We start from the raw sequence: 17,727 nt of genomic DNA on the forward strand, positions 1-17,727 counted from the left end.
TTGGAATGGCTTCTTTAGAGGACAATCAAACATAGGCTTTTCGTGCATTTGCCTCCTGGGCAAAAGTCTATGGGCTGCAGGTGGATTTATAAGATTAGGTACAAGTCTACTGGTGAAGTTGAGTGATTTAGGGCTTGGTTGGTTACCAAAGAGAAGGGTTGGATTATGGTGAAGTTAGAACCATTGTATTGCTTGCTGCTTCAAAGCATTGGCACATTTATCATATGGATTTGCACAATGAATTTCTAAACGGTGACTTAGTAAAGGATGTCTACATGCATATGCCTGAAGGGTTTGCAAGACAGGGGAGACTCGGCAAGTATGCAAACCTAATAAGTCCCTCTATGAACTCAAACAGGCTCCTAGGCAGTGGAATTTGAAACTAACAAAAGCCTTAATTCAAATGGAATTTCAGCATAGCCACTATGATTATTCATTGTTTAGAAGAACAGTTGGACCAGATATTGTGATAATATTTGTGTATGTATATGACTTGTTGGTTACATGTAACAATCAACAACTTCTCTGTGCCGCCATAGAAGCATTGAAGCAAAAGTTCAAAATGAAAGATCTAGGAGAACTTATGTTCTTTCTAGGTATTGAATTTGCAAGATCTAGCAAGGGGATATTTATGTGCCAGAGGAAGTATGCACTGCAACTAGTGGCTGAAACAGGCCTAGAAGGAGCCGAAGCTGCAGGAACAGCATTTGAGCTTAATCAAAAGCTCACCTTTGTTCAATATGATGAATGAGTTCAAAGCAAGGATGCATCTGAGGACATAATTCATACAGATCCTGGTCCCTATCAGAGATTGGTTGGTAGATTATTATATCCCACCATGATCAAACCTAACTTGGCCTTTGTTGTTTAAGTCCTGAGTCAACATATGCACTCACCCAAAGTGTCTCATTGGAAAACAGCACTCAGAATAGTGAGATACACAAAACAGGCACCTGGACTTGGTCTATTAATGCCACTTGATGACGCAAGTCAGTTGCTTATTATGGTTCTGATTGATGGTTGCTTGGAGACTGGAAGATCAGTTACTAGATATCTAGCAAAGTTTGGAGGGGCATTGGTTTTCTTGGAAGTCAAAAAAAGAAAAAGGAAACTGTGTCAAAAAAGCCCAGTTGAAGCAGAATTCAGGAGTACGGCTTCATGTGCAGCTGAAGTGACTTGGCTAGTTGGAATTCTCAAAAACTTGGAATCATTGTTGAATTACCAGTGAAGATGATATATGACAGCAAGGCTACAATTCAAATTGTAGCAAATTCTATCTTCCATAAGTGAACAATGCATATTAACATCGATTGTCACTTTGTCAGGGAGAAAATCAATCGAGGAATGCTGAAACTGAACATATACATACCAAAGAGCAGTTAGCAGATTTGTTTACAGAGAGTCTTGAAAAAGCTCAACATCAGCATTTGTTGAGCAGGCTTAGAGTCAAGAACCTGTTTCAACCATAGACTTAAGGAGGAGTGTTGACTAGCCTAGGTGGTTAAACAAGCAACTATGCTTGGGAATTACGTTAGAGCTTAATTAGCTAAAGAGGTCAGTTAGTTAAAAACAAGCTAAGTTGGTTAAAGAAATGTATATACTTGAGTTGTGTTAGTGTAGAGTATTAAGATCATTTACAGATATTTTGAGAAATGTAAAAATTCTCTCGCTATAACTATTTTCTCTCCTTTCTTCTCTTCCTTTTATTCTCTTCTCTATTCGTTCAACTGGTACTAAATCTCCATTGTGGAACTTTCATGTTTCTCCACCCGTTGAACCACGATGTGCCTTTATGCATGCATCTCCTAACTCTGCGATTGATCTGATGGAGTGACGTAGTAGGAGTGACATAGTAGGAGTGAATATCATGACACCGCGCCTCTAATGAGGATTTCTCTAAACTTCTTGACTAGCTCTCATTTAATTTCCTCTGGATAAAGGTTGTTGCCATTTATCTTAGTAGTGTATGCCAAGATATGGTCTCTAGGATCAGTGGTATTACCGTAGTTTTCCATATACGGCATCTGAATTTCATACAAATCAACACAGGGGTTGCACTGGGTTTGTAAGTTTATTGCGAATACATCTGTATGTCAATAGCTTTAATTACTAGAGGGGCTCCAGGAATCTGATCGATTCAATCACTGTTTTTGTCCAAATGTTTTAGTATTCTTTCTATCATAATGAATGGTGATTCAGTGACAATCATGATGGATATCTCCCTTTGAACCACCGTTCCAGGCCTGAGTTACCTGAAATATCCGCTACGCTAAAACTCCCCAGTATGAAGTTCGGTGTGCTTGCGACCGGATTCATCTTTTGCTGTGAAAGTGACCCCACATTGGCGGCCAAAGAGGTGCTATCTAGCTCACGTTCACAGCCTGTTGCCCAAACCGTAAATTCCTCCAACATAGGATGTGTGCTTCCCTTACTCTTTCCTGCGTGTCCTAGCCGTGGAAAGTCCGTGATGTGCTGCTCAATGAGAGGTGTTCTATGATCATGAAGCTCATATTGGATCTGATCCGCTCTTCTCGTGTTCCCTATAGTCATTAGAGACTTCGTCTATGTCCACAAGGCCATCCTCGTTCAATATTTTGTTAGGGTTTAAGAGTTCAGCAGTATCACGTACCTTAGGAGCAGCTTGAAGAGCAGCCAAATAGTGTTCGTCAACCATATTTTTACTTGCAAACACAAAATCAACAAAGGATTAAAATAACTTGGGATAATTAATATTACTAAGAGCCCACAGTGGGGCCAAACTGTTTTGCCTAAAATTCGATTATTAGCAAAATCAGTTGAAGATGTTTGAAAGGGGTCTATAGCAACAAAAAATAATAAAAGACTAGGTGGAGCATTAAAGAATAATTGAAAGGGGGAATTTTTTTATTCAACCTCCTGAGATGTTAAAACAAGTTGCTTGAATGATAATGAATGCTCGTAAACAGTCGCGAATTCACAATGAATAGCAATAAGTAATATTGTATTCCTCGTGAGCAATTAGATGGCATACAAATAAGTGATTATTAGGGGTACATATTGGTTTGACCCAGTTAACTAACTCCCCTAACAAATTAGAGATTATGGGGACTCCAAGCATTTTTGACAAATACAAATAAATATGGGCAACAATAATATATCCAATGTAATCCTAAAAGTGGGGTCCGGGAGGGTAGGATGTACGCAGACCTTACCCCTACCTTTATGGGGTGGAGAGGCTATTTCCGATAGACCATCGGTTTGAAGAATGTAAAGAAAAGAAAAGGATTTGACGCATTGTATCAAGAAAAATTATAACAACAAATTAGCAAGATAGAAAGATAACGAAGATATTAATACAAAGAAAAGAAACTACGTGATTACTAACTACTACTACTAACAAGAAGAACACTTGGCTACATACTAACCTTGTAGCATAATCTTTGACCTCCACACCTTCCTATCTATGGTCTTATCCTCAATAATCTGAAGTTGGATCATCTCCTGTCTAATCCTCCCCCCCCCCCCCCCCCACCCCGCTCCAGTTCTTCCTTGACCTACCTCTACCTCTCTTAACTCTTGTTATAGCCGAGCTCCTTACTGGCGCATCCACACACCTCCTCTTCACATATCTGAACATCTCAATCTTGCTTCCTCGTCTTTTCCGCCACGAGGGCTACTTCCATCTTGCCTCATATAACTTTATTCCTAATCATATTCCTCCGAATATACCCATACATCCATCTGAGCATCCTAATATCTACACTCATCTTCGGAACGTAGGTGCTCTTGACTGGCCAAGACTCTGTCCATACAATAAAGTTGGTATGAACACCACTTTGTAAAATTTACCTTTAAGTCTTGGCGACACATTCTTTTCACACAGTACCCCAGATGCAAACCCCCAATTTTACCCACCCCGCCCTAATACTATGTGCGACGTCATCATCAATCTCCCTGTCTTCTTGGATTATGGACCCAAGGTACTTGAAACATCCCTTCTTTAGTATGACTTTTGCTTTGATCTTCACTTCTAGCTCCACCTCCTGCGTCACGTCATTGAACTTGCACTCCAGATACTCTATTTTCCTGCTTACCCTGAAACTTTTAGACTCTAGGGTATGTCGTTAAACTTCCAGCCTATCGTTCACTCCATCGGGCATCTTGTCAATTAGTATTATGTTATATGTGAATAGCATACACCACGGTACCTCCCTTTGAATATGCCGTGTCAATTTGTCCATCACTAAGACAAATAGGAAACGGACTAAGGCCTGATCTGTGATGCAACCAAGGACATATAAAATATGGGCATCAGCAATATATGTATAAGAACATTTAAAGACAATAGTACCCTTATAATAGGCAATCCCTAAAGAACAATCCATGCTAGTGTATTCTCCTTATAACAATACCTTTATTATCTCCACAAACTAATTCTTGTAAGTATCACTTATTATTACCCATATAACAATTCTCGTATTCTTTATTCTCCGTGTACCAATCAGGAGAATTGATTATTTGGCCCTTTATAAACTTTTTTTAGTTTTAAGAGATCTGAAAAAGCGCTTCTATACAAATTGTAAGAGATCTTATTTCCTCGTGCCAATCCATAAATTATGATTCAGGTAAATATATAACTAAATAATCAACCAAACAACCACTAAGAGGAGGGTAAATTTTCTCTGAAAACCTAAGGTTAAGATAGAAACAGATTGTTGACCAAAGAAAGTGGTTCAAACTTAAGCATTTGCTCCAAATATACCGGAAGATAACACGCAGTTTGTTTCTGTGACATAGCATTTCATCTATCTTCTCTTTCAATTCTTAAACCAAAAGCAAAAATCAGAAAATGAATACGGGGTGATGAAGAAATTGCAAGGTAAGTAACCAAGAATATAACATAGGAAAAAATAATGGATAAAAAGGAGAAGTCAAAGGAGAAAAGAGAAAGGAGACGCCAAGAAATCTCTCTTTTACGTACTATCCCTTATTCAGATCACCGAAAGTGAGTCTTTTTCATTTCATTTCATTTTCCCTTTCCTTCTTTGCATTTGGATAGAATCCAGAATTTAATTAGTGGAGTATAAACAAGTGGCAGTGTCAGGATTTTCATTAAGGGATAACACACAAATAAGCGAAGAGAATATATACATAAAAGAATAATTTTGACATTATATATACAGTGTAATTTTACACGACCCTATTGCACCCCTAGATCCACCCCTAATATCAATGCATCCCTTAATCTTATATGTGCGGATATATATTTTGGCAAGATCCACTAAAGGCAACAAGAGACATCTTAATTTTATTCATTCGCTATATGCTTTATTAGGCATTATGCATTCTGTCCCAGAGGACAATGGCTCATAAATTAGCTGTGCATGGCTTAATATTCTTAGCATTTAATTAATAAGAATGAAAGGTTAATTAGAGGTTTCCCGCGTAATTTAATTTACGAGCGATATCTAGCTTTATTTGCCATATTGTTTAATTAAGACCGTGACCTAACAATCAAGATAATGGTCATTTTCTTGTTTGGTTTTAAAATAAAGTACTCCCTTTGCCTAAGTAGAAAAGAGATCATCAGAATATACAGCACAACATCGCCTTTTCTTGTTGTTACGGGATCGACCTAGAACAAGGTAAACCCACTGGGAACCAGAAAAGGATTGCCACATTAAATGAGAGTGTTGGATGTGCGAACAAAGTCCCACATTGATAGCTGGATGGAAAAGAAAAGAAAAAAAAAAGTTACATTTAAGGTGTAAAAATACTCTTAATGCTATAAGGCCGTTTGGGAAAAACCGTGTTGGGTTTGCTCAGAACGGACAATATAACACCATGTTAAAGAGTATCTTTTTGTTGTTTTATTCCAAGGCTCCAGCTCGCCCAAATAAACTAATTGCCTTTGGTTCCTTCTGGTAACAGGCATGTGCTTCCTCTATTCCTACTTTCAGGGTACCTCTTCATTTAGTATCAAACGGTTCATTAAACAAGCCTATTACTTGTGACAGTTTTGTAGTGTCTCCTTTTTAAGCGCCTTAGGCTGCTTGGAAGGTGTATCTCATGGCATTGGGTACTTACTCACCTAATTAAATGGCAGAGAGAAATGTTCCTTGTAAATTCGAAAGTATGGAATTTTCTCAAAAGAGACACGTAGATTCATGTGCTAAATTTAGAGGCGAATTCAGGGTTTTGAATCTTCTATGGAGTACTACTTTGTGGTAAAATTTCCTAGAATTGTTCAGCTGATAAAAATGTAGTATTTGACCGTGATTCCCCCTAGCTAAGATGGAAAGTTCTAAGCTGCAAGTTACTTAGCAAGAAAATATGATGAGAAAAGTTGAAGGCGATTAGTAGTCACTATTAGGATTTGAGTATAATATCCTTCACACCTTCGATTAGTGTATTATATGTTTGCTTTGTAGTGAAATCAGTGAGGTCTATGTAACTAGCTTAATAATGTATTGATCAATAACTATGAAAACATTTTGATATATCATGAACTGTCCATTTACTAGATAAATGATCATTTATTTGATTTATTTTCCATTCAAAGTACTGATGAATCAACTGAGACAAAAAAGCCGTTCGATACTTTTCGGTTGTTATGTATACTAGTTATTAGATTATCAAGATAATTACATATTTTTTAGCAACATAATATCTCCAGTCACTAATAGATGGTGGATGGTTTTCAGATGGTGGTCGTCTGATACTGTTGCTGTCGTGACTGGTGCAAATAGAGGGATTGGATTTGAGGTTGCTCACCAACTAGCGTCACATGGCTTAACAGTAGTTCTTACTTCACGAGAGACTGGAGTTGGTGAAGAGGCTGTGAAAGTCATGCAAGAAGGAGGTTTAAATGTAGCATTTCATCAACTGGATATTATCGATCATGCATCGATTGAAGCATTTTCTGATTGGATAAAAGAAACATATGGTGGTTTAGATATACTGGTATTATGTTAATTCATGTTCAATGCTATTATTTAAGTGGTGGTCTTCATTGCTATTTTTTTTTTTTTCCTATTATTTTTAGCAAATATGGCCATTCTCGGCTGATGATATTACTATATCTATGTAGATCAACAATGCAGGGGTGAGTTTCAATGTTGGCACAGAGAATTCCATGGAAAATGCTGAAACTGTCATTCAAACCAACTACTTTGGCACCAAAAATATGACTAAAGCGATGATTCCGTTGATGAGGCCTTCTCCTTGTGGTGCTCGTATTGTTAGTGTGACCTCTCGATTGGGAAGACTTCATGGAAAAAAGAATGTAAGTAACAGTGTTCATTTTCATAGCATTCTTGTTATTCTTCTCACTCTACCTGGCTTACTCTTTTAGCAATTCCTTAATGTTCCAGCCTAGACCTACTTTAGACAAAATCATAAACATGACCACCTAAGTTGTAGACCCTATAGAGTATTCCTTTTCATTCTTCTACTTTTCTAGATTGAAATTAAGTTGGATCAATGCTTTGTCCTGATTGAAAGCTACCAAATAATGTGAAAGCGGCATAAATAGTTCCTCTGAAGTCATTGCTAGTTGAGATAATATACAATTTTTTTCCTTTAACATTGAATTTCTAGTCTTGTTTGATGCAACCATCATATTATAACATCAAACATGTCAATGGTGCTAATTCTCATGTTCTTTCTATTATTGTTTAGTTTCGAGTACTTTGTCCTGATTACAAATGCTACTAAATAATGTGAACGTAGCACGATATTAGTTCAATAGTTCTTTCGAAGTCGTTTCTTTTTCCGGACTGATGTGGTTGCTTTTCTTTGAGCCAAGGGTCTTTGGAAACAGCCTCTCTACCTCCATGGTAGAGGTAAGGTTTGCGTACACTCTACCCTCCCCAGACCCCACTTCATGGGATTACACTGGGTATGTTGTTGTTGTAACATCTCAAAATTATCTACATTTTCTTGATGCAACCAGAGAATTACAAATGTCAGCTTGAGAAAGCAACTGGAGGATGTGGATTCTCTAACAGAAGACGTCATTGATAATGCAGTGAAGACGTTCTTGGAACAAGTAAAAGATGGGACATGGGAGTCAGGGGGATGGCCTCCAGTGTTCACTGACTACTCAGTGTCAAAACTTGCAGTAAATGCATACACCAGGCTAATGGGAAGGATACTCGATGATCGTCCAGAGGGTCATAAGATTTATATCAATTGCTATTGCCCGGGTTGGGTGAAGACCGCTATGACTGGTTGGGCTGGGCATATATCTCCAGAAGACGCCGCTGATACTGCAGTCTGGCTTGCTCTTCTCCCTGACCAATTTGTGAGTGGTAAGTTTTTTGCTGAAAGGCGCGAGATAAGCTTTTGAACCAAGTGCATATGCAATTGACATTGCTTATGTGAAACAGTTGTTGTTGGCATATTTTGTTAAGATTAATTGTTTAACTAGTTAAATTGTGGAGGAAATTGTCAAGAACCGGAACGAAGAGCTTGAAGTGGTGGCCTACTTTGTAGCTAGTCAATTAACTCTTGTTTTTTCGCGCATATTATGTAAGTTCAGAAACATTGACAGATGAATATGATTATAGGGGCATCATTTTATTATACTTAGATGTTTGGAGAGCTATTTTGGTAGGATTTAAGTCATACATTGACAGTGTAAAGAATTATTATATCACCTGTTCAATTTAACCATGTTATTACTCTACTTCTCAAATAATCATATCGGGTTTGTTTTGACCAGTCAATAAACCTAACCTGATGATCGTAAAAGATCTATTCAACGTCAAAGATAGAGAACTTAAACTCTGCCTGGTATAAAATAGGTGTAGTTTATTTTTTGCAGGTTTTCTTGAGAGGTTGCTTTAATTAACTAATACTCTTATCATTTTGCTTTGATATGTGGGCTATCGGTTACGCCACTTTTTTCAGTTTTTGAAGATGAAATATGGAAAAATTCTATTGACAAAAACTAAATTGTTAGTATGCGGATATCATTTTGGGAGGGATTAAAATTAGAATCAAGTCGTCAGCAATCAGTTTGGACCAAAAAACAATAATCAGTTTTGCACAAAAGGTATTAGGTCGCGGGTGGAGGTGCTTTACCGAGCAACCCTCACATGTAAGCCGACATTTGCTAAGGCAACTCATATATTTGAACATCAATTCATATAATCATTTGATAAGGCAACTCATATATTTGAACATCGAATTACAATGGACGTAAATTCTTGACTTGAGTTAAATCGTGACTCATTAACAAAAAATTATGTAAAAAAAGTGAAATGAATTTCTAACATCCGTGACCGTCATGGGTTGTCCTTTTTTTTTTTTTTTTTTTTTTAATAGGTTTTAATATAGCTTGGTATAACGACGCTCAATGGGGGAAGTAATAGAAAATGGAAGGAGTTTATAACACAATTTTAGTGGCACACATGAGTACAGTGTACACTAGGGAACCAACACAGCTGTTTGTACGACAAATCCTACAGCTCCAAAAATGAATGTGTAGCCTTCCATAACTACAAAAAAACCCTCCAGCTTAAGATTTTGTAACATGTTGCTTCCTCTGGGTGCTGTTATCAACAAAAGATTCTATACTTCATCGAAGAAACTACATGCTTAAGATTTACACTTCACATTAATTCCACACCTTTGACGCGGCATTAAGGTTGAAAGCCAAGATTTACTGGTCCAGCTTCTACCAAGGTTTTAGGTCACCAACTGGACCAGCAGTCCAGTTTAAGACCTTCTCCCCGGGCCTCAAGTAAACGCTCCTGTCGTGTGGCAGTTTACGAGCAAGTCCATTCAAAATTTGATGGAAAGCATCGCCTGGTTGAGCAGGTTGTGGAAACAACATAGCCTGCTTCATTGAAGGGTTGGCAAGCAATCTCTGCTTCCTTAATATTTCCTCTGGTGGAATAGAAGTGAGAATAGTATCCAAATTTGGAACGTCCTTCTCGGCTACAAAAACACCAATCTCTTCCCAGGGAATTGCATCAGCAAATGGTAAGACAATATCATCTGCAATGATAACAGGGATGCATCCAAATATAACTGCTTCAACCAATCTCGGGCTCCATGGAGCCCACCCAAGTGGGCACAAGCAAAAGATGGCTCGCTGCATGTCCTCATAGTAGGTAGTTGGATGCTCCGTAGAAATATCAAAGAGAGGATTGTCCTTAAAGTTCTCCCACACTGCTGCCCGGGCACCTCTGGAAAGATGAATAAGAATCAGGTACCTTGTCATAAAATATACTACTAATTCCATGTTTGGGAAACCAGCAAAGAAAATTAAAATGTTTCTCTCACTTCCACAGTTATTTTTCAGGTACACTCTCGATCTCTACGGGGCCCTATTACCCCTCTGAGATATTTTGAAGTGGAATAAAATATCACCCTAAACTCTGGCGTGGCATAAATGACCAATGGAGTATTTGATGGTGTTTTACACACGCTTCTACATATTCTACATTTAAAAAAAAAAAAAAAAAAAAAAATTCTTCTTTCCTTTCTTTGTGAGATAATATAAATACCCCCATCAACTTGTCCTCCTTTTCCTATTACACACGTCAACTTTGCGGGTGTAGGACTTGTCTTGGAATGGAATTACTACCACCCCAAGAAGCCAAACCTAGATTTCAATGGGCAGAGAAACCAATCTAGATTTCAATGGGCAGTATCATTCACATGCTGCCTTTTTTTCCACCTCATTTTAATCCAACACGTGATTTTGACTCTCTTTTAACTGCATTTTGATATGATTGATGATAACACGGGTTGAGCTTAACCGGCAAACATGGTCAGTGAGGATTCATATAGTCAACCCCAACTTGTTTGAGATTCAGGCGTAATTATTGTTGCTTTTTTCACCATCTTCTTTTTTCCACAAAGCTCTCCAACAGCTCCAAACAGACCCACCCGCAACTTTGGGTTTTCAGAATACATATTGCAGATACAACAGATTCTACTTTACGGATTAGAAATATGAATGCCGCACCTTATTTAATAAGAGGATACGAAATCCTCTGACAATAATAATATAATGCAAAGCACAGAAATTCACAAACAATAGACTATACAACATAAAACGTAAATCTCAAAACACTCAATCCAATTGTTAATTAATTTATTTTCAAATAGTGAGAGAGTAGGGGGTGGATGGCGAAAGGCGGTTGCGTTTTGTTGAAATGGAACTCTGGTGGATTATGCCGGACACAATTTCCGGTGAAGAAAAGTAACAAGAAGGAGAAGGAGGAAAGGAGCCATGATAAAGAAAAAGAATAGGAAAAAACGAGAAAAAGAAATGAGCAAACGAAAAAGTAGAATTAAAATAAACAAAGTAATGAAACATTTTAAATGAAAGAAATGCTGTTAAAATTTTAGCTTTTTTTCATTTCCCACGCTTTATTAGACCCTCAATCGCTATCTATGCCACGTGGGCTCAAAAAGTGGTATTACCACTTCGTACTAGTTTAGGGGGTAATAGCACCCCAGTAAAGTTAATGTGTAGTTGGAAAAATAGGACAAGTTGAGGGGGGTCTGTATGCATTATCCCTATCTCTATCATTGAAAAGCTTTTTTCTCTTTCCTCTCATTTCAATGACAGCATCATCCAAATGGATTCACAGAACCAGAGAACTCAGGGCTATCTGCGTACACTTTACCCTCCCCAGACCCCACATTGTGGCATTTAACTGGGTATGTTGTTGTTGTTCATTATAAAAGGAACTGATATTTCAATACCTTACCTTCCCCTTCTTCAACTTCGACTTCCTTTTTCTTTTCTTTTTTTTTTTTCTTTTTTTTTATAATGGTAACTTGAACTTCGACTTCCGTTTCTACTTCTCTTTTCTTCTTCTCGCTCTTCTCTCTGTCACAGAGAAATGCTTTGTGTGATTCCTTTAAATTAAACCCCCTTAACAAGAATTAATCTGGGTTCAACTTCTTTTCTTCATAAAGGAAAAAAACAGCATGGTCTATTTCTTATCAAAGGGTCCATTAGAAATTGATACTTCACATTAATTTTGGCTGATGAAGGTGTTGGTGGCGTTTCAGTTGCTGTGTTTCTTTTTCTGGTCAAGAAATCTGTGGTGTAGTGGTGTATACCTCGAAGTGCATGTGATGGTTCTGGTTCACCAAGCTTGCCACCTCCATGTGGCTGCTTCCCCAAGCTATACTGGTGGTTCTGTTTCACCAGTGGATGAGGAAGGAAAATTTGGAGAAGTTTTTAGAGATAGAGAGTGGAGCTATGTGGTCTCCTTGGAATTTAAATAAAAAGGGAGAGAGGATGAGTCAAGACGGCTGAGAGGGATGAAAGGATAACTGGAGAAGAGGAGATGGGGACGTCAAGGACTTCCCGGCGGTGGTGGTTCTTGCGGCTGAGGGTGAGTGGTGATGTGGTAATTCGCAAGTGGATTTCTCAAAAAGGAAAGGAAAACTAAGATGGGTTTTTGGGTCAGTTTAAATTGTACTGAAATTTAATTAACTGTAATTAATTGTGAAGGTTTAAACTTAATTTTTTTTCCTCTCACACCTTTCAAAGAGAGCGACCCCACTTTTTGTGCCACGTCATCCCTCAAAGGTGTATATATTCCACTTTGAAAAAGTTCAGTGGGTAATAGGACCCCACCAAAGATCGAATATGTAACTAAAAATGCAACTCAAGTTCAAGGGGGGTACTTTTTTTTTTGTGTGTGTGTGTGTGTGTGTGTGTGTTTTTGAGAATGGTAACAGTGGGGTACTTAATGCTTTTTCCAAACATTTTATCGATCTTTTCAGGGAAGAGAAACACCATGGTCCCAGAATCTTGATAGTTCTAGCAATTCACTTCAACATCCCAATCTACTTGGTGATCAACATTCGTGACTTCTGAGGGAAGTCAGTCCTCTTCAATCTATTTAAGTTCTAGCATTTAGAATCAAATGTGATTTAATCATAGACATGAGACATGGGAATACCTCGCATAATAACCACCTTCTGGATCATTTCCTACGTCATAGAACAAGCCACGGAAGTAAACAAAGATGGATCGCGGAATATCTGGAGGGATGAAGTGGGATTGCATTTTCTGTGGAGGAGCATAGGGAGGAATTGTAATTGAACCATCCTTCAAACAAACATGATTTCTTTGTCCAAATGTTTGAACTAAAGTTGCACGCTGGAGCAACGGAAGAATACCCCTCCCAATAGCTTTTTCCTCCTGCAATTGCATGAAGTAATCAGATGGAAATTTACAGTTAAGAAATAAGAAACTGTGAGTAATCCCTTGGGATTTCCACTACTTTACTGAAATCCAGTAAAAAGATAATTTTGATGTGTATACCCATCAATTTGTGTGTTGTGTGCGTGCGAGAAAGAGTAGAAGAGAGAAAGTGTAGAGAGAGACAGAGAGAGAGAAGAGAGACTTAATTCTCACTTGATAATGAAAACAAGCAGCAAAATCGTGTGGGACAATGAAGAAGTGATCAGCACCCTCTGTCCTATTCCAATAAGGCCAGTTAGAAGCAATAAGTTGTATTGCACTCCTCATCATTCGTGGTGACTTGAAGGGTAAAGGAAGGCCATTCGGTGTCAGGTCACAAGTGGTGTAAACAGGGGTGTAGAACCAATCAGCTTCCTCAGGATTAAGGGTTCGGACAGCGCTAGATAAGAGGAAACGATGCATATAGATCTCCGCAGCAAACATGTGGCTGAGACATCGTGGGTCTTTCTGAAGAATTTTCTTGTTGTATTTGCTGGGAAGCTCATATACAAAAACTTTTAACCTCCCAACAGGATCATCTTCCAAGACATCACCAGCACTACCTGAATTGCAGAAATGAAAGGAAAGTATATGACTTCATGGAGTTCAAAGCAAGTGTTCATGTCCTTTTCGACTAACCTAATTTAACTTGCTGAAAGACAAAATCATGTAGTCAGATATGCAAAGTGACAGACAGGGAAATCATACTCTATAAGCCTTTATTCTAAATTTTATAGCACCTTAGAAGGCTCAGAAGAATCTAATTATATTTAATTTTTGCACTATTAAATTATATCACAGGTGAATTTTTCAGTTTGGTAAAAAAGTGTTGCTTTACAGTCAGAAGGATGACACTTCGGAAGCACTTGTAAATTGAAATTATTCGCCAACATATCATATTATCTAATATCTATGCTACTGCAACTATCATTCATCCACACCCCAATTCTCTTAACTCCAGAGTAAACACACACACAAGGGCCAATATGTCCTAATGGGATTCTTGAAAAAGCCTTGGAAATTTTGGCAGTCTAAAAGGCATCAAATTAAGACTGAAGTCAAATCCGGCTATAAAACTAGCTATACCAACATAAAGTTTCCAACGTTCTCTTTTTCCTTTCAGATTGAAGAAAATTTTCTGGAGGCATCAATCCAGAAAAGACATAAAAGGAAAGATCAAGGTGATGATGAAGGTCAAGCGATTCACTTTTTGAAAGAGCATCGGATTAACTTTATTAAACAAGAGAACATTGAGATACAAACTCTCTAGCGCCCTTTATTAATGGAAAGACATGTCACAGAAGTTGTAACATCTCACTTCTTTAGGTTCTACCATTAGAATCCCAAGCTGAATGGTTATTGAATGTCTTCGTCCTGTTGCAATTCCCTAAAAGTGTCTGCAAGCATAGCACTTAAAACTTTTCCTAGATGTTAAAAAGGAAGTTTCCTCGAATATAATAGCAACATCGTTACGAAAACAAGTTACTCACCAAACCTCATTGAGAAGCTGACTCATCAACCTAGCTAGAACCAAATTTAAACCTTCCAACTCTTCAAATCTAAAGCACAAATAGCTGTCAGAAACTTACATATCAGATGCGATACATACTACAAAAACCCTCTTTAGAGGCAAAATCCATTATTCTCAGATCAATGTCTGGACTTCAGATTTAAAACCTTATGGTAGAAAACTAATATCGCCTGTACCAATCAGATACTATGCCTCATGAAACAAATTGTCTAATCGGTACTCTTCCTCACTCTCTTCAGTTGTACTACATGCTACCATTCGAAGGTAATAATTCCTTGAAATATTGAAAATGGTTGAAAGGAGGGAATGCTCACCTATTTATTCCCTCCTCTCTATTTACTGAAGAATGATCACCTATTTCTAATCGGCCATTCAGGACCAACTGATGCCAAGGACTGCAAATGGGTTCATTAAGCTGAATATCTAGATGTCTCGGTTTGAACCGAATCAATTATCTACAAGCATGAAGTTGACTAAAACTCTAAATTTGATTCAAGTCCAATAAGAAAACTGAAAAATGATATTGAGTTCCTTAAGTGAAGGTCACTTGAGACGCAAGATTTACACTTTAGATTTGACACTGGAAGAAAAATACATCTTTTTAAACTCCAGATTAACAGATAGATCTTATGCATTGTGTCTTTAATGTGCCTCTTCAGAACTCAGAGATTTAAATATAAAATTAATTTAGAGATTGAACAAAGAACTTTCAAGCAGAACACCTCACTATTTCTTCTTCTTCTTCTTTTTTTCCTTTTTTTTTTTTTTTTTTTTTTTGGAGAATGAGAACACCTCACTATTTCTGCTGGCTTAATTCTAAGGTAAGGTCCAGTTTTTGAGCTTGTTTTTTTAATCAATCTTAACCAAGACTCATTTGAATTTAGACCGAACTGTTTATTTAAGTTAGATGTTAGAGCTCTAGTTGTGAGAATAGAAGTGAGTCGCTTCCGGCCTGTCTTGTAGTCGTAGTCTTTTAGCTTATGTAGTCCTATGTTGCTCGGACTCTTTAAAAATGTTGACGGGTGCATGTCGGATTCTCCAAGTTGTAGTCATTGGTCTTCTTGAGATTGAGCTTCCAGAAATAGTAAACGTGTCTTATCAATGCACAAATGTGAGACCTCCAATACTGATATTGATTCCTTTCCCGTTCACCACACTAGCAGTGTATCAGTTGATCCAAGCCACAGATATTCTGGATCTAAATGGTCTTCTCAGCATCTATCAAGGAAACCCAAAGCTCAGATACTGAAAACAGATGGATTAAATCGAGCTGCAAAATCTCATCCATCTCCTTTATTCTAACCTTCTACGTTGTGGCTAACTAACCCCCATCTTTTGTCTGTGTGAAGAATGTGAGGTTAATGTCAAAAAGCAGCTTGTATCATAATCAGCGTGTAATGACAATTTAACTGATTTGCCCAAGCAACTGATTCTGGATCTAACTAGTAGGTTAAGATCAACCAACAACGCCCAAGTATTTGGTCCGAAAGCACATAAAAATGCAGACATCATCGTTATATAAGCAGCTAGCAAGTTAGCTATCACCAGACTATGGGTGTGTTTGGTATGGAGGACATTTTCTATTTTTCTCATGTTTGGTTGGTCAAAATATTTTGGAAAACATTTTCCTTAAAAATGAGGAAAATGACTTCCCTGACGGAAGTAGGAAAAAAAAAAATCCACATTCCAAGTCCATTGTCTCCTCTTCCACAATCCCCCGCCACCCAACCCTCACATTCGGCCCCCCTCTCTCGACCCCACCTCCATAGTGTTTTGTTAGAGTACATATAAATGCTCTTGGAATAATATTTTCTTGCTTACTTATCAAACACTAGAAAATAAGTAAGAAATCCACTTGTTTTCTAAGAATATTTTCTAGGGAAACATTTTCCTTCATAAGAACACACCCTAAATATACATTTGATGCTTAACCACCACATATTATATGTATATAAAATTACAAGGTTGAAGTTGCAAAAGTAACACAGACACAGTCGACTAAAACTTCTAGAAGAAGAGAATTTGCAGGTCAAAGTATAGTAACTTCTGCAAATTCAGATTCAGCACAAGAACCAGCTGAATCTTAAAAAATTGTCAAAAAGAATCTGCAAATTTTTCTCCAATTCACATCACAACCCTACCTCGTGATCTGACAGTTAGCATTTAGTAACAAGAATAAAACTTTATGTAATACAAAACAAAACCATAAAAAATTAAACCAAAAGAACTAAACAGATTTTAAAAAAAGAGAAGGTAATTTGAGGAATAATTACCTGAGATTCTCTCAGTACGTTGGGCTTCAATTCCAAACAAGAAAACAAGATCAAGAAGAAGCAAAAGAAAACCCCATCTCCAATTCCTCATCTCTCTTTACAAAGAACAAATCTTTGTGCAAAACAAACCAGTATAAAATGATCCAAACTATCACAACTTTAAAGCATATGTAATGGGAATCAAGGAAGCTGGCAAGTTTGGAGGAATCTATAGTTAGAGTGTCAATAAACAGTAGTTCTTTATAACAAAGACAGGTTACAGGAAAAGAAAATGAAATGCTAGTGATTTGTAAATATATTGAGAGAATAATAGTGATAGATAAAGATATGGGGTTTGTTAGAATAATAGTCAAAGGTGGTTTGGTTTGGTCTTAGTTTGGTTGTCACTTGTCTAGCAAATGCTGAAAACAGATTTTTCCAACTCCCCATGGTTTATGGCTTGTAATAAAGGTCCAGGGGTACTGGCAATGTGGAACAGTATAAAAGAGGTAATATCATTTGACACACACTATTTTTTGGTCTGCCCAAAAAGCATAGAAAAGAAATACTATTGAATTTTATAGTTTAAAACAAATAATAAACAATGTTATAAAATTTTATTAAGAATAAATACAAGATTTAAATTTAAATTATTTTTTAATAAAGAAACAAATTATTTTTTTGGGATAAATTAAAAAAGAAAATAGGTCATAAAAATGGGACACATATTTCTCTTTTTG

General features: G+C 37.3%; 3 protein-coding genes across 4 annotated transcripts; 2 read left to right on the plus strand and 1 right to left on the minus strand.

Annotated features, from left to right (window-relative positions):
- The first annotated feature begins 886 nt into the window (after positions 1-886).
- Positions 887-1,469, plus strand: LOC132039483 (uncharacterized). The gene is made up of 2 exons (XM_059429956.1): positions 887-1,171; positions 1,326-1,469. Exons 1-2 carry the CDS (start codon positions 887-889, stop codon positions 1,467-1,469), a joined length of 429 nt encoding a protein of 142 aa, XP_059285939.1.
- A 3,223-nt stretch (positions 1,470-4,692) lies between these two features.
- LOC132040362 (uncharacterized) lies at positions 4,693-8,683 on the plus strand. Its single transcript, XM_059430991.1, has 4 exons — positions 4,693-4,984; positions 6,684-6,942; positions 7,070-7,264; positions 7,934-8,683. The coding sequence occupies exons 1-4, from the start codon at positions 4,893-4,895 to the stop codon at positions 8,327-8,329; spliced, it is 942 nt and encodes a 313-aa protein (XP_059286974.1). The 5' UTR covers positions 4,693-4,892; the 3' UTR covers positions 8,330-8,683.
- A 454-nt stretch (positions 8,684-9,137) lies between these two features.
- Positions 9,138-17,439, minus strand: LOC132039016 (probable beta-1,4-xylosyltransferase IRX10L). Of its 2 annotated transcripts, XM_059429548.1 has the most exons (5): positions 17,009-17,439; positions 13,379-13,767; positions 12,921-13,162; positions 11,712-11,833; positions 9,786-10,175 (listed from the first exon to the last, which is right to left on the minus strand). In XM_059429548.1, exons 1-5 carry the CDS (start codon positions 17,097-17,099, stop codon positions 9,925-9,927), a joined length of 1,095 nt encoding a protein of 364 aa, XP_059285531.1. In that variant the 5' UTR covers positions 17,100-17,439; the 3' UTR covers positions 9,786-9,924. The 2 variants fall into 2 exon arrangements, with proteins under 2 accessions (XP_059285530.1, XP_059285531.1); XM_059429547.1 differs by lacking the exon at positions 11,712-11,833 and having other exon boundaries at positions 9,138-10,175; positions 17,009-17,431.
- Between the last annotated feature and the right edge of the window lie 288 nt (positions 17,440-17,727).

Source organism: Lycium ferocissimum, chromosome 12 (assembly GCF_029784015.1).
Source record: "Lycium ferocissimum isolate CSIRO_LF1 chromosome 12, AGI_CSIRO_Lferr_CH_V1, whole genome shotgun sequence".
Taxonomy (NCBI): Eukaryota; Viridiplantae; Streptophyta; class Magnoliopsida; order Solanales; family Solanaceae; genus Lycium; species Lycium ferocissimum.

Excerpts from the sequence above, each read along its gene's own strand:
- LOC132039016 (XM_059429547.1), bottom strand. The coding sequence starts at position 17,099 with ATGAGGAATTGGAGATGGGGTTTTCTTTTGCTTCTTCTTGATCTTGTT. Across the intron at positions 13,768-17,008 it reads ACGTACTGAGAGAATCTCAG|GTAGTGCTGGTGATGTCTTG; the intron begins GTAATTATTCCT and ends TCTGCAATTCAG. Across the intron at positions 10,176-12,920 it reads GAAGGTGGTTATTATGCGAG|AGGTGCCCGGGCAGCAGTGT; the intron begins GTATTCCCATGT and ends TCATCTTTCCAG.
- LOC132039483 (XM_059429956.1), top strand. The coding sequence starts at position 887 with ATGCACTCACCCAAAGTGTCTCATTGGAAAACAGCACTCAGAATAGTG. Across the intron at positions 1,172-1,325 it reads CGGCTTCATGTGCAGCTGAA|GGAGAAAATCAATCGAGGAA; the intron begins GTGACTTGGCTA and ends TCACTTTGTCAG.
- LOC132040362 (XM_059430991.1), top strand. The coding sequence starts at position 4,893 with ATGGATAAAAAGGAGAAGTCAAAGGAGAAAAGAGAAAGGAGACGCCAA. Across the intron at positions 4,985-6,683 it reads CCTTATTCAGATCACCGAAA|ATGGTGGTCGTCTGATACTG; the intron begins GTGAGTCTTTTT and ends GATGGTTTTCAG. Across the intron at positions 6,943-7,069 it reads ATGGTGGTTTAGATATACTG|ATCAACAATGCAGGGGTGAG; the intron begins GTATTATGTTAA and ends ATATCTATGTAG.